Genomic DNA, 16085 nt, shown 5'->3' with positions numbered 1-16085 from the left:
GGGGCCGAAGCCACCACTGAAGGGAGCCCCTGGTCTGTGGCGACAAAGCCACTAACCTGTGCAAGGAGGAAGTCCGCCTGTCCCAACAGCGGAGAATGTCCAGCTGCAGAGGACGCAGATGGAACTGGGCAAAGGGAACCGCCTCCATTGACGCCACCATCTGACCCAGCACCTGCATTAGGTGCCTGATGGAATGACGGCGGGGCCTCAGCAAAGAGCGCACCGCCAGATGGAGGGACTGCTGTTTGACTAAGGGCAGCTTCAACTAAGTGCCGGCAGAGTCTCGAATTGCATCCCTAGGTACGTGAGCTTCTGGGTCGGAGTCAGAGTGGATTTGGGCAGATTGACAAGCCACCCGAATTGGACTAGAGTGGCGAGAGTGAGCGAGACACTCCGCTGACAGTCTGCGCTGGATGAAGCCTTGACTAGAAGATCGTCCAGGTAAGGAATCACTGCCAACCCCTGGAGGTGCAGAACCGCAACCACTGCTGCCATGACCTTGGTGAATACTCGAGGGGCCGTGGCTAACCCGAAGGGGAGAGCCACGAATTGGAAATGCTCCTCTCCGATTGCAAAACGTAGCCAACGCTGGTGTGAAACTGCAATTGGCACATGCAGATAGGCATCTCTGATGTCGATGGATGCCAGGAAATCTCCTTGGGTCATTGAGGCAATGATTGATCGCAGAGACTCCATGCGAAAATGCCGCACCTGAACATGCTTGTTGAGAAGCTTGAGATCCAGGATGGGCCGGAAGGAACCGTCCTTTTTGGGGACTAGGAAGAGATTTGAGTAGAAACCTCTGAACCGTTCCCGAGCGGGAACCGGTACAATTACTCCGTTGGCCTGCAAGGATGCCACGGCCTGAGAGAAGGCGGCGGCCTTGGAGCAGGGGGGAGTTGACAGAAAAAATCTGTTTGGCGGGCTGGAAGAGAATTCGATCCTGTAGCCGTTGGAGATGATATCCCGCACCCACTGATCGGAGACGTGTTGAAACCACACGTCGCCAAAGTGGGAGAGCCTGCCACCGACCAAGGACGTTGCTGGCACGGCCAGATAGTCAAGAGGAGGCTGCCTTAGTGGCAGCAGCTCCTGTGGTCTTCTGAGGACACGGCTTCGTGCGCCAGTTGGGCTTTTGGTCCTTGGCTGAGTTAGTGGACGAGGCCGAGGGCTTAGAGGATGACCAGTTGGAGGAACGAAAGGAACGAACCCTCGACTGGTCCCTACCCTGGGCAGGTTTCCTAGTTTTAGTTTGTGGCATGGAAGTACTCTTCCCGCCATAAGCTTTCTTAATAATTTCATCCAGTTGTTCGCCGAATAGCCTGGATCCAGCAAAAGGGAGCCCAGCAAGGTACTTCTTTGAAGAAGCATCTGCCTTCCACTCTCGAAGCCACAAGATCCTGCGGATAGCGAGGGAATTAGCCGAAGCCACCGCAGTGCGGTGAGAAGCCTCCAGCATGGCAGACATGGCATAGGATGAAAAAGCGGAAGCTTGGGAAGTTAAGGCAACCATTTCGGGCATAGATTCCCTGGAGAGGGAATGCATCTCCTCCAGAGAAGCAGAGATGGCCTTGAGAGCCCACACTGCTGCAAAAGATGGGGAGAACGAGGCCCCAGCCGCCTCATATACAGATTTGGCCAGAAGGTCAACCTGGCGGTCAGTGGCATCCTTAAGAGAGGTGCCATCAGCCACTGATACAACGGTCCGGGCTGAGAGTCTAGACACCGGAGGGTCTACCTTTGGGGAGTGAGACCACTCCTTGACCACCTCAGGTGGAAAGGAAAAACGGTCATCAGAACCGCGCTTTGGGAAGCGTTTGTCAGGACAGGCCCTAGGCTTGGTCACAGTGGCCTGAAAACTGGAGTGGTTGAAGAACACACTCCTTGTCCTCTTAGGCAAGGTAAACTGGTGCTTTTCTGCCAGAGAGGGTTGCTCCTCTGATACTGGCGGATTGAGGTCCAGTACAGAATTAATGGACGCAATCAAATCACTAACATCTGCGTCACTTTCGGACAGATCAATGGGGCACATGGAGGTAGCGTCCAAGCCCCCAGTAAAGGCATCCTCCTCGTCCTGCGAGTCAGCTCGTGAAACAGAGCCACGGGACGAGGAAGGAGAGGGAGCCCTGCGTCTCCTTTTAGGAGGACGGGGTCTGGGACCAGATGAAGAATCCTCTGTGAGCTCCGCTGAGAGAGCCCTAGCAGCAGAGGCGCCCTGAGAAGGGGGCTGATGCATGGTCAGCAAAGTCCGGGACAGCTGTCCCATGGAGTCGGCAAAAGACTGGAAGATTGACCTAGAGAAGGATTCTACCCAAGCCGGGGGTTCAGCCAGAGCCCGAGGGATGGTGAAGGAGCGCGGCATGTAAGGCTCCAGCCTTGTAAATCAACCTTAACAACATCGCCGACACAGTGGGGTGAGAAGGGACATGCCGGGAGTCCAGGCTTGGACCCGCTTTTCTTCAAACTCTTTCCAAAAATCAAAAATCAGATGAGAATGCATGTGTGGATGTATGCCTCCTGAACACAAAGCATTGAACTGGCTATATTTGGTTATCCAGGGGGTGTATATGCTCAGAGGGAGGAGCTACACTTTTTAGTGTAGTACTTTGTGTGTCCTCCGGAGGCAGAAGCTATACACCCAATGTCTGGGTCTCCCATAGGAACGATAAAGAAATACCATATTTTTCGGACTATAAGACGCACTTTGTTCCCCCCAAATGTTGGGGGAAAGTGGGGGGTGCGTCTTATAGTCTGAATGTAGGGTTGTGGGGAAAGAGGGTGCTGCGGTGGAGCGTCATCGGGGGCATGAGCAGGCTGCAGCAGCGCCTGCCGTGACGACGCGGGTCCGCTCGTTCTTTATGCACGCCCATCTCTCAGCGCTGAAGCCGTCGCTGACAGGTGGGCGGGATGATGGGCAGGGGTGCACGCATACTAAACAGCCAGCCCGCATGATCACACCTGGTAACTACAGCCTGGCGTGATCATGTGCGGCTGTATTCACTGCTCCCCGCAAATCATCATCAGCGCGGGGTGCAGTGAATCTGTACACTCACCGTTCCCCTGCAGCAGCGCTATCTCCTCTTGTCTGCCGGCCGCGCTGTGTGGAGACTAGCGGTGCTCACAGCGACGACGTCATCGCTGTGCGCACGTGTCCACACAGCCGCACCGGCACAGACAGGAGGGCATCGCGATGCTGTAGGGATCGTGGCCGGCTCCACACAGCGTTGCCAGCACAGAGAGGAGGAGGAGTGATGCTGCGTGGAGCGAGGAAAGGTGAGCAGGATCGGAGTATATGAGCAGGATGCTGGCGCATGTGAGCAGGATGCTGGCGCATATGAGCAGGATGCTGGCGCATATGAGCAGGATGCTGGCGCATATGAGCAGGATGCTGGCGCATATGAGAAGGATGCTGGCGCATATGAGAAGGATGCTGGCGCATATAGCAGGATGATGGCGCATATAGCAGGATGATGGCGCATATACCAGGATGATGGCGCATATAGCAGGATGATGGCGCATATAGCAGGATGATGGTATATATAGCAGGATGATGGCATATATAGCAGGATGATGGCATATATAGCAGGATGGGAGCACATACCAGTATGGGGGTATATAGCGGGATGAGGTATATAGCAGGATGGGAGTACATACCAGGATGGCAGTATATAGCAAGATGGGGTTATACCAGGATGAGGGATATCATATATATATATATATATATATATATATTATATATATATATACACACACACACACACACACACACACACACACACACACACACGGCAGGAGGATCATTACCAGGATTGGGTATTTTAGTAGAGAATTTAAGGACATTACCCCCATAATAGTGTCAGCAGCAGATCCTCGCCCCATAACAATGTGTCATGACCACATTTTTTGCTTACATTTTATTTTCCTTCTCTAAACCAGGGTGCGTCTAATGGTCCGGTGCATCTTATAGTCCGAAAAATACGGTATGTGTAATTGCAATAATATTCTGGGAAAAATACTTTATTTTCTGGAACAATTTCCAGGATGCCAACAATTTTGGTCATGACTGTATGATTATCATTGCAATGAGGCAGCCAAAAATGGTACAAAGGTTTTATTTCAATACAGGGTTAAAAATGTGTATATGCCCTATTTATGTATGTGGGGGGCTACAACCAAAACCAGTTAAGACCTGATAAATGACACCATGTACCTCGAACCACTCCTAATTATACAGTATAAAATATCAATACAACGTGGGACAAAGGCTTATCAAAGGCTTAACTAACAGACTTCAGTCTAAACAGAAAATATTACAAATACATTGGGTCTATTTATTAATGCTGCCAGCATTAAGACATTCTTCAGATGTGAAGGATATCATGGTATCATGCTCGGAGTTACATACCTTTCTCTTAATTACCACAACTTTTAGCTAGCCTTCCTAAGGCCATTAATTTATGCAAAAAATGGTGCCTATCAATAATTACTATGGAGGAAATTATGTCAATACTTAGCATTAAGTACATCAAAACCAGGGATAACACCCTGTGGACCACGGGTTCTTTTAGCTATGCAACAGTGTGAAGATCAAAACAATAAGCTTACCTTTTTATTGTAAGGGTTACTAATTACTAAAGTTGTGTCATCAGATCCAGACAGTAAGTATTCCCCCGTACCATTCCAAGAAATCGTATTCACCTATTTGTATGGGAAACACAAACACTTTAACAAACAAGTCAGATAAACCAAGAATGTATTAAAAATGGCGCTCTTAACCAGATTAGTAGCATAAAATATCTACAGCTGTTTTACAGATATAATAAGGTTATTTCCCTGTGTTCTTGATGATAGTTTGGGATGACTTTTGTGTAATATTGCGCAATACTTGGTAGTATTTGCCTCTCCACTATTCATCTAATGGTAACTTTCATATTGGATATCCTGTTTTATTTGCTAAGTCTTACAATAAAAATAGATTGAACATAAAAATGGCGCTCTTTATGCCGGTCTTAAAAAAATCAAGTAGAAGTGAGAGGCGCTCCACTCTCAAATTTGGTGGATCACTTTCAGTGTGAGTGCCAGTGTTTGCCCCAGAATGTGGTCTATAATGCACCTTTATTAAGCCTATGAGCCCGTACACTGCCCTGCATGCACGCTCATGCAAGTGCTTCCTGCGTAACACAAGTTTGACAAGCGTTTTGAACAATTGTTGGAGGTCTCATGACCCAGACACCCACTGATCTGCAAGGCATTTATGATATCCATAAATCTTAATATATGAGCTTTATTCATTTTAAGTAATCTACATCTAAGCGAAAGCATAAAAAAAAAAAAAAAATACTTGGAATGTGGAAACCAGGGGATATCATGAAAAGGTACTACAAGTAACATATAATATAGTGCCACACAGCAGAGAAGTCGTCCTCAACAGAAGTAACAACAGTGCTAGTTTGCCAGACGAGGCTATGGAATTCCCTATAGAGGATCCACAGGCGAGAGCATAGTGAGTGTAGGAGTTTCGGCTAACTTCACCAGTGGGTAACCAATTCATTTAGTGCCCAGTAACAAAACATGGTAATTAGTGGCTATCCATATTACTATATGCTGGTCATATATTCAGCAGCACGTGTCCTATGGGTTAGAGGCTCAGCTACTAATTACCATGTTAAGGTATTGGAATCTAATTGAATTGGGTGCCCACTGATGAAGTTGGCGAATCACCAATGAAAACAAGTCTGGCTTTGAATGAGACTATGCCGCACCTTTGATTAGGGTCTACTAATGTATTCAAGGGTAAGATCACCAAACATCTACGCTCACTAGGAGCCTCACCTCTGGATCTCCAGTTACGCTCACTAGGAGCCTCACCTCTGGATCTCCAGTTACGCTCACTAGGAGCCTCACCTCTGGATCTCCAGTTATGCTCACTAGGAGCCTCACCTCTGGATCTCCAGTTATGCTCACTAGGAGCCTCACCTCTGGATCTCCAGTTATGCTCACTAGGAGCCTCACCTCTGGATCTCCAGTTACGCTCACTAGGAGCCTCACCTCTGGATCTCCAGTTACGCTCACTAGGAGCCTCACCCCTGGATCTCCAGTTACACTCACTAGGAGCTTCACCTCTGGATCTCGAGTCATTGAATTTTTGCATAAAATTTTAAAATGTACATGTGGATGGAGCTTTGAAAACTTCTGACATGTATTGTATAATAAACAACGAAAACACACAGTATATGGCCACAAAAAATGTCAATTTTATTGAGTAATTTATAATCACATTAAAAACATACGGAACAAGGTGCCAACAGATATGGGGAAGGACAGAGGAAAATATTTAATATATAAATAAATATTTGGGATAGAAGGAGTCCAATAAATACATCCAAGGTCTATAAATACATGTGAAAGTGCATAGTGCCAGTAAAATAACCTGGATAGATATACAGATCTGTTCTATCCCAAATAAAATCCTAAGAAAATAAAAGTGCAGAATGCAGGCTCTAGCAGCAAGGAACCAGCAAGGAAAAGCTCAATTACCGGCTACATATAAGATTCAAGTGAAATACAAGTAAGCCATAACAGTAGTAAAAGAATATTAAATTGTGCAAACAGTGCAAGAAAAGGCTGGAGACTGAGACTTGCTCGCTGAAAAGAGCGAGCAAGCAAGATATAAATCTTAGCGGAATATAGGAAGGAGTAAAAGGCTTATAAGTAGCATGATTTTACCTCTGTCACACACCCACGCTTCTAACGTACGTTTCGTGAGAACTTCTTCAGGGAGCGTGTGTTGGAAGGGTGAGGGGAAGTATTTATACACATCAGTGGCCAGTGAACAGCTGAGCGCCAGTCAGCTGACACGTCGGGTGAGTCGTATTGCGGCGCATAGATCCTCCACAGGTACCGTAATAAGGGGAAGACAAGGCAGCGGACAGCGGAGACAGAGCGTCGGCTGCCGTCATGGAGACGGCGCCTGCGCTCCAGCCCCTATAGCCACAGACATGTAATTCCACGGCCATGCTTTGGAGTATGCGCACAAACTACCGGTTGGACCTTTAATAAGTACAATGTATTAAATCATGATGCCACAATGATATTACATAGAAAAAATGAATTCAATGTGCTAAAGTGACAGAATATATATAATATAAGTGAAAACAAATATACATACATTTAAGTATATATAAATGTAAATTACGCAGAGTGTGAAAAAACAAATATATAAAGTAATTGTTATAAAATAAACACCAAGTTTGCATATACAGAGATATGTGCTTTTTCTACACATATCTCTGTATATGCAAACTTGGTGTTGTATATTTTATAACAATTATAGTTTTTTCACAACAGTAGCACTATTTTTACTTTTGTCTGGGAATGTGTGTATGTGTTGCGCACATACTGTTTCTTACTGTCACTATTGCACACTTAGGTATATTTGCAGGGCTGCACTTCGGTATTGCTCTGCATATATACTTTATATATTTGTTTTTTCACACTTTGCGTAATTTACACCTTCAGCTTGACCCAGTGTGGATTACAAATATCTGTCAAAGTCCTTCCCATGTGCTGTCATCGGACAGTTATTCATAGCTAACAGGTGTGGCTGTCCAGAACAACAATGCTGACAGATCAGACAAGAAAACAACTAGTTTAAAGGGGTGGTCCACTAGCAGGGCAACCTCTTTTTAAATAAGGTAGCTCACCTCCCACACGGGACAGTTCCAGCGATGTTGGCGCCGGGACAGCCAGGTTTTTCGTGGCATTATTATGGCACATGAGCATTGCAGCCAAGCAGTGGCCACTATTGAGCTGCTGTGCTCTTCCGTCAGACAAATAAAAAAGGGAGATCACAGCAGGCATATAGCGACTGCTTACTGTTATGCCACGTGAGCCCTGTAGCCAATATCACATGAACCCTGGCTGTACTGGCACCTACATTAATAAAAAAACAGCACTGGGGCAGGTGTTGAGTATATGTTTTTTTACTACTTCACTGAAAAAGGGGGTGTTCAAGTAGTGCCAACACCATACATTGGGAGCAGTGTCAAAGATTCAGCACTAGACCAGGGGAGGGTGAGCAAGGCACAGTGTTTGTTTTTATTTTAAAACTAAAAATAGCAGCTAGGGGTTTACACAGCACGAACACCCCTTTAAATCTATATCCACCATAAAATAATGCACTAATCTGCAGATAATTAAGTGTATTTTCAGCTTAACCCCTTCAGCCCCGGGGCACTTTCCGTTTTTGCGTTTTTGTTTTTTGCTCCCCTTCTTCCGAGAGCCGTAACCTTTTTATTTTTCCGTCAATCTTGCCATATGAGGGCTTGTTTTTTACGGGACAAGTTGTACTTTTAAATGAAACCATACGTTTTACCATATGGTGTACTGGAAAACAGCAAAAAATTCCAAATGCGGAAATATTGCAAAAAAAAAGTGTGATGGCACAATAGTTTTTGGGATGTTTTATTCATGGTGTTCACTATATGATAAACTGATGTGTTGCGGTGATGCCTGAGGTCGGTGCGAGTTTGTAGACACCAAACATGTATAGGTTTACTTGTATCTGAAGGGTTAAAACAAAAATCACAAGTTTGTCCAATAAAAGTGGCGTACGTTTTGCGCCATTTTCCGAAACACGTAGCGTTCTTATTTTTTGGGATCTATGGCTCAGTGCTTATTTTTTGCGTCTCGAGCTGAAGTTTCTAATGGTACCCTTTTTGTACAGATGCTACGTTTTGATCGCCTGTTATTGCATTTTGCGTAAAACTTGAGGCGACCAAAAAACGTAATTTTGGCGTTTGGAATTTTTTTGCCACTACCCAGTTTACCAATCAGATTAATTGATTTTATATTTTGATACATTTCTGAACGCGGCGATACCAAATATGTGTATATTTATTTATTTTTTAACCCTTTAATTTTCAATGAGGGGAAAGGGGTGTGATTTGAACTTTTAGGGGTTTTTTTAATTTTTTTTATTTTTTAAAAACTTTTTTTTTTAACTTTTTTTATTTTACTAGTCCCCCTAGGGGGCTATAGCGATCAGCAATCCGATCGCTATTATCTATCTGCTGATCACAGCTATACAGCTGTAAACAGCAGATACAGTCACTTTCTTTTTCCCTCTGCTCCGTGCCGAGGGAAAACGAAAGTGAAACATCATAGCTGCAGGCGTCATCACATGACCCTGTGCTACGATGGCAACCACCGATAGTCACGTGATCACGCACGTGACTTCCGGTGGGGGCGGCGGTAAGTAAAAAACATGGCCGCGCGCATTTAGATCTTGCTACCAGACTTTGGCAGCAAGATTTAAGGGGTTAATGGCCGCGGGTGGAAGCGATTCCACCCGCGGCTAGCAGGCACACGTCAGCTGTTGAAAACAGCTGATGTGTGCCGACCGCCGCCGCCTGCCCGCGGCAGGGGGCGGGGCTTAACGGGACACGCTCCATGACGGATATATCCGTCCATGGTCGTGAAGGGGTTAAATGGGTTATACACTGTTAAACATGTCAAACGGTGCCTGCAGGCCAAATCTGGCCCGCAGACTGATTCTATTTGTCCCGCAATGCCATGCTCCCATTATTCTGTATAGAGGACTATGTGGAGCCCATTATTCTGTATGGAGGACTATGTGGCGCCCATTATTCTGTATGGAGGACTAAGTCCTCCATATAGAATAATGGGGGCCACATAGTCCTCCATACAGAATAATGGGCGCCACATAGTCCTCCATATAGAATAATGGGGGCCACAATGTGGCGCCCATTATTCTGTATGAAGGACTATGTGGCCCCCATTATTCTGTATGGAGGACGATGAGGGGCCCATTATTCTGTATGGAGGACGATGTGGGGCACATTATTCTGTATGGAGGACGATGTGGGGCACATTATTCTGTATGGAGGACTATGTGGGGCCCATTATTCTGTATGGAGAGCTATGTGGGGCCCATTATTCTGTATGGAGGGCTATGTGTCCCCATTATTCTATTTGGAGGACTATGTGGCCCCCATTATTCTATATGGAGGACTATGTGGCGCCCATTATTCTGTATGAAGGACTATGTGGCCCCCATTATTCTATATGGAGGACTATGTGGCGCCCATGATTCTACATGGAGGACTATGTGGCCCCCATTATTCCATATGGAGGACTATGTGGCCCCCATTATTCTGTATGGAGGACTATGTGGCGCCCATTATTCTGTATGGAGGACTATGTGGCCCCCATTATTCTATATGGAGGACTATGTGGCGCCCATTATTCTGTATGAAGGACTATGTGGCCCCCATTATTCTATATGGAGGACTATGTGGCGCCCATTATTCTATATGGAGGACTATGTGGCGCCCATTACTCTGTATGGAGGACTATATGGGGCCCACGACTAGGTTGGTCCACGACTTTGTCCAAATTTTAAATTTTAGCCATTTGTGTATTTGAGTTTGACATCCCTCTGCTACTAGGACAATTCCTTTTCATCCCCATGTCTGCCCCACTTAAAATAATAATAAAAAGATTAAAATCACCTCCTGTGCAGATGCCGTTCCAGTTGTCATGGCCCTCAGGTTTCCAGGACACACGTGAGGCTGTTACATCAAGTTAGCCCCACAACCAATCACCAATGGCTTTCCTCTCCCCGCCTTTGAGCGTATAAGTAATTAACAGGAAGTGAGCACCCATCCGCAGCTCTCACTTTTTGATCACTTATACATTTGAAGGCGGGGAGAGAGATGCTGATGGTGGTTGGGAGTGAGAAGGGAGCATAAGATTTAACAGGGGAAAAGCTATTTTAACATGGGGAATGAGAAGGAGTTGTCCAAGTAGTGGACAACCTCTTTAAAGGAAACAAGATCTCTTTTGTTAGTTTGTTAGTGTACTCTGTATGGGATAAGACATAACTAGTCTCTTACTCTTATGGAAAAGGGTACCTTTAAAAATATAAAATATCTAAAAAATTAGTAAGTTGAATATAATCACATTCTAGTTGTCCAATTTTACTTACACAGCCATCGTGCACATTCAGAGTTGTTTCCAGTTTAAGTCTTTGAATAAACTCTCTTCTTCCTATTATTAAAAGAAAGAGCAATGGGATTATTCATGATGCAGCTAAATCAATACAATGTAGTATTGGTAGATAATGAGACAGAAAGCTAAAGGCCCCGTCACACACAGAGATAAATCTTTGGCAGATCTGTGGTTGCAGTGAAATCATGGACATATTATTCCATTTGTACACAGCCACAAACCTGGCACTGATTGTCCACAATTTCACTGCAACCACAGATCTGCCGCAGATTTATCTCTGTGTGTGACAGGGCCTTTAGTCACAGTGCCAATACATCAGTACTTACCTTACTGACATTCCTATCATTTTCTCCTACTCTGGGCATAACTACTATTAATATGCAGAGTAAAAATAAACCTGAAGGCATTCTAAAAGCTCCCTGTTTTCCTGCACATTCTATAAATGTTTGTTCACCCAGAATGTTAAGAATTTTAAGTATCACAAAATAAATGTAGTCAGCTTTTTTATTCATATACCTTATTATTGCTCCATACATTCTCTTAAAAAAATGCCACTGATATATTTGGTACATTAGTATATTTGGTATGAACAACTAACATGTGGGCTCTCCAGATTTCTATGGGCCTCATGGTAAGCTCCCTTATAACCAAACTGTTGTTATCCTTCCACCACACTACTAACAATAATGCAGCTAGTGAGACTTCAGTTTACATCTGACTTTTTTTGCGGTATATTGTAAATTATGCATACAATTCCTTGTATCTTCACCAAAAACCTATGAAAAACCTAGAGGTTAATATAATCTAAGGCTGGCCTGCACAACATGCGGCCCACGAAAAGATATTGTTACGCCTGCGGAGAATAAGGCTTAAGAGGTCATCTGCATTCTGGGGATCTTCCTGGGCAACCCAGCTTTGAATGGCTCTTGGTAGTGCGAATATAAAATCAATCCACTACCCCTCTCTCCACTATCTTTGCCAATGAGCATGTCTAAGGTTTCAGCCAATCTTGCACCAGGTGTATCGGTACCGATATCGCTAGCGTGGGTACCCTCCCCCATAGTTTGTGCGACACGGGCATATCGCTGCCCGTCGCGCACAAAATCGCGCACCCCCATCACACATACCTGCATAACAACGTCGCTGTGACCGGCGAACCGCCTCCTTTCCAAGGGGGCGGTTCGTTCGGCGTCACAGCGACGTCACTAAGCGGCCGCCCAATCAAAGTGGAGGGTCAAAGATGAGCAATCCCGCCCACCTCCTTCCTTCCTCCTTGCTCGCAGGACGCAGGTAAGGAGAGGTTCCTCGCTCCAGCGGTGTCACACATAGTGATGTGTGCTGCCGCAGAAACAACGAACAACATCGTACCTGCAGCAGCAACGATAATCGATATTAGGGGGGGATGTCACCGATTAGTGATTTTGAACGTTTTTGCAACGATTCAAAATCGCTAATAAGTGTCACACGCAACGACATCGCTAACGACGCCGAATGTGAGGCACAAATTCCGTGACCCCAACGACATCGCTAATGCGTGTAAAGCGGCCTTTACAGGTTGAACATGTAGAACTAAGGAGGCTTGTCCTTTTGGTAGTACCTGTGGTGCACACGTTGCGTCATAACTGCCAGGGCTACGCCCAACCATGCCATAATGTCAGATTTCAGCTTATCGTACTCATTGGCATCCTGCAGGGAAAGACAATAGTATACATTCTGCAGTTCTGCAATAAGCTATGGAGCTAGGACCTCTGCCAAATTTTTCTTGGAGAAGTTTCCCGGTCTGCCATCCTCTTAAAGGGAACCGGTCACCAGATTTTTCCCTATTAAACTAAAAGAATCACCTTCTGCAGCTCCTGGGCTGCATTCTATGAAGGTGCACCTTGGCCCTGACTCCCCTTCCAGACCCCAAAAATAACTGTATGAAACTTGTCAGTTAGGTATGCTAATTACCTATGTTGGCCAGATGGGCGGGCTCATTTTCTGCTCCTGTCCCCCCTCCTGCCGCTGATCGCCGTCCTCCTTTCTTGATTGACGGGTTGATGCTGCCGCCATCATCCTCGTCGCATTTCCAAATCTTGCGCCTGTGCAGTTAGGTCTGCTCGCGTAGGCACAGTTCACTCTGTCAAATCACGGGCAGAGCAGAAAACATAGCTGCCCTCGCTCGCGCCAGTGAGCTAAATGCGCAGGCGCGAGATTATGGTCGGTGCTGTGCATGACCTCACCAGCGCCATGCTCGTACCGGCCCATAATCTCGCACTTGCGCATTAAGCTCACCGGAGCGAGTGCAGCTATGTTTTCTGCTCTGCCCGTGCCGACCTAACTGCAAAAATATCAAAAAGACTGATCCGCACATCCAACAACTGTGAACAAGGTGCTAGCTGAAAAACCATTACAACTACAAAATGCAAAATATATACAGCTGCACACTAAAATGCTAACAATGAAAAAGGGAAACTCTAGTATTGCTTTACAGCTATAGGAATATTTGAAAAAAAGAGACACTTAGCTTATGTATTATGCCAGCGTCACACTGTACGATATATCGGGCGATATGTCGTCAGGGTCACATCGTTAGTGATGCACATCCGGCATCGTTTGATATATCGTACCATGTGACACCTCCAAACGACTGTTAATGAGCAAAAATACTCACCTTATCATTGCTCGTTGACACGTCGTTCATTTTCAAAATGTCGGTCCTCCTTCTGCGCGCCGGTTGTTCATCATTCCCGTGGCAGCACACATCGCTCCGTGCGACACCCCGGGAATGATGAACTGCAGCTTACCTGCGCCCACCGCCAATGTGGAAGGAAGGAGGTGGGCGGGATGTTTACGTCCCGCTTATCTCCGCCCCTCTGCTTCTATTGGCCGGCGGCTGTGTGACGTCGCTGTGATGCCGAACGTCCCTCCCCCTTCAGGAAGAGGATGTTCGCTGCCCACAGCGAGGTCGTGCGGGAGGTAAGTACGTGTGACGGGGGTTTAACGACTTTGTGCGCCACGGGCAATGAATTGCCCGTGACGCACGAACGTCGGGGGTGGGGGCGATAGCTGATGCGATCGCACGATAAATCGTCCCGTGTGACGCCGGCACTAGCCAATGCATGTGAGCCCGGTCACCACGGCAAGGTGCGTCTCTGTAAAGCGGGAACCTAACCTAATGCCACTACCTGGAAAAAAACTCCATGTCTGGGTAGAAATGCCACTATTAGAGTTAAAATCTCCATGTCTGGACAGCTAGACTCCTGCTATGAATGGTAATGGACACAGCCTGGTTTTAGGGCAGAGTGCTGAATCAGAAAAAGACATACTACAAATATCAAAAAGACTGATCCGCACATGCAACAAATGTGAACAAGGTGGTAGCTAAAAAAAAAACATTACAACTACAAAATATATACAGCTGCACTCCAGACATGGAGATTTTAACTCAGATAGTGGCATTTCTACCCAGACATGGATTTTTTTTCCAGATAGTGGAATTAGGTTAGGTTCCCGCTTTACAGAGACGCATCTTGCCGTGGTGACCGGGCTCACATGGATTGGCCAATACATAAGCTAAGTGCCTCTTTTTTCAAATATTCCTATAGCTGTAAAGCAATACTAGACTTTCCCTTTTTCATTGTTAGCATTTTAGTGTGCAGCTGTATATATTTTGTAGACCTAACTGCACAAGCGCGAGATTTGAAAATGCGACGAGGATGATGACGGAGGCGTCATCACGTCAATCAAGAAAGGAGGACGGCGATCAGCGGCAGGAGGGGGGATAGGAGCAGAAAATGAGCCCGCCCATCTGGCCAACCAAGGTAATTAGCATACCTAACGGCCAAGTTTTATAAAGTGATTATTGGGGTCTGGAAGGGGAGTCCGGGCCAAGGTGCACCTTCATAGAATGCAGCTCAGGAGCTGCAGAAGGTGACACTTTTAGTTTAATAGGTAAAAATCTGGTGACAGGTTCCCTTTAAAGACAGTCATGAAAGCCGCAACAGCGTCCTTCAAAGTAATTATCTGTAGTGCCTCCCATGCTGGTCGCCTCACACAGGTACCCTCACTTTGGCTGGCAGAAGGTGCAGTCTCTGTGGCCAGGACAGTTTCTGCCAAGAGAGCTCTCTGCTGCTGCTGTAACTGCTGCGTCAGGTGTTTACTTCATTCTTGTTGGGCTTGCTGCTGCTGTCAGACAAGTTGCTTAGCAAGCTCCTCCATGCTTTCAGTCTGTGATTGCAACACCATAGCTGCCTTTACCGAGGACATTCAGTGCTTAAACCATATGGGAGAGGGATCATGCTCTGCTCTGTATGTCATAGTTCATGTTGGCATTCATGGTTCATTTAACCCCTTCCCTCCCCGTAATTTTCCGTTTTTTACTCCCCTTCTTCCAAGAGCCACAACTTAAATAAATTCAGAAATATGTCAAAAAAAGAAATGCGCTTTGTCACCATTTTCCGGGACCCACAACGTTCTCATTTTTAGGATCTGTGGCTCAGTGACTGATTATTTTTTGCTTTTTGAGCTGCCATTTTTAATGATACAATTTTTGGATAGATGCAATGTTTTGATCATCTGTTATTGCATTTTAATGCAATGTTGCAGCGACCAAAAAACGTAATTTTGGTGTTTGGAAGTCTTTTCGTGCTATGCCGTGTACCGATCAGATTAGTTGATTTTATATTTTGATTGATCAGCCATTTCTGAAGGTAGCAATACCAAATATGTGGGGGGGGGGGTTTAGTTATTATTGTTGTTTTATTTTCATTGGGGCAAAAAGGAGACTGATTTGAACTTGGTTTGGTGGGGGGGGGGTGTCATTTTTTTAAACTTTTTTTTATTATGTATTTAATTTTTTTTTTTATATTTTTTTTTACATCTTTTATTCCTGTGACTAGTCCCCCTAGGGGACATTATGCCTGTACATGCTGACCGCTTCTCCTGATCAGAGTGATGCATACTGTTACCGTCAGTTTGACAGAGCGATCTAAGGCTATGTGCGCACGTTGCGTACAAGCCCTGCAGAAATTTCTGCAGCGATCTGAAGAGCACATGTGCGCTTTAGATCGCTG

General features: G+C 45.7%; 1 protein-coding gene across 4 annotated transcripts in view; it reads right to left on the bottom strand.

Annotated features, from left to right (window-relative positions):
* Nucleotides 1-16085, bottom strand: part of DCAF6 (DDB1 and CUL4 associated factor 6) — a 254186-nt gene that overhangs the window by 160333 nt on the left and 77768 nt on the right. For all 4 annotated transcript variants that reach the window (XM_075335793.1, XM_075335790.1, XM_075335791.1 and 1 more), the window contains exons 3-4: nucleotides 11009-11070; nucleotides 4606-4698 (exon numbers count right to left, since the gene is read on the bottom strand). In XM_075335793.1, the coding sequence (XP_075191908.1) occupies nucleotides 4606-4698; nucleotides 11009-11070 (155 nt within the window). The remainder of the gene's footprint in view (nucleotides 1-4605; nucleotides 4699-11008; nucleotides 11071-16085) is intronic.

This window comes from Anomaloglossus baeobatrachus, chromosome 2, assembly GCF_048569485.1.
Source record: "Anomaloglossus baeobatrachus isolate aAnoBae1 chromosome 2, aAnoBae1.hap1, whole genome shotgun sequence".
NCBI classification, from domain to species: Eukaryota; Metazoa; Chordata; class Amphibia; order Anura; family Aromobatidae; genus Anomaloglossus; species Anomaloglossus baeobatrachus.
This window is presented reverse-complemented; position numbering and strand designations above follow the sequence as displayed.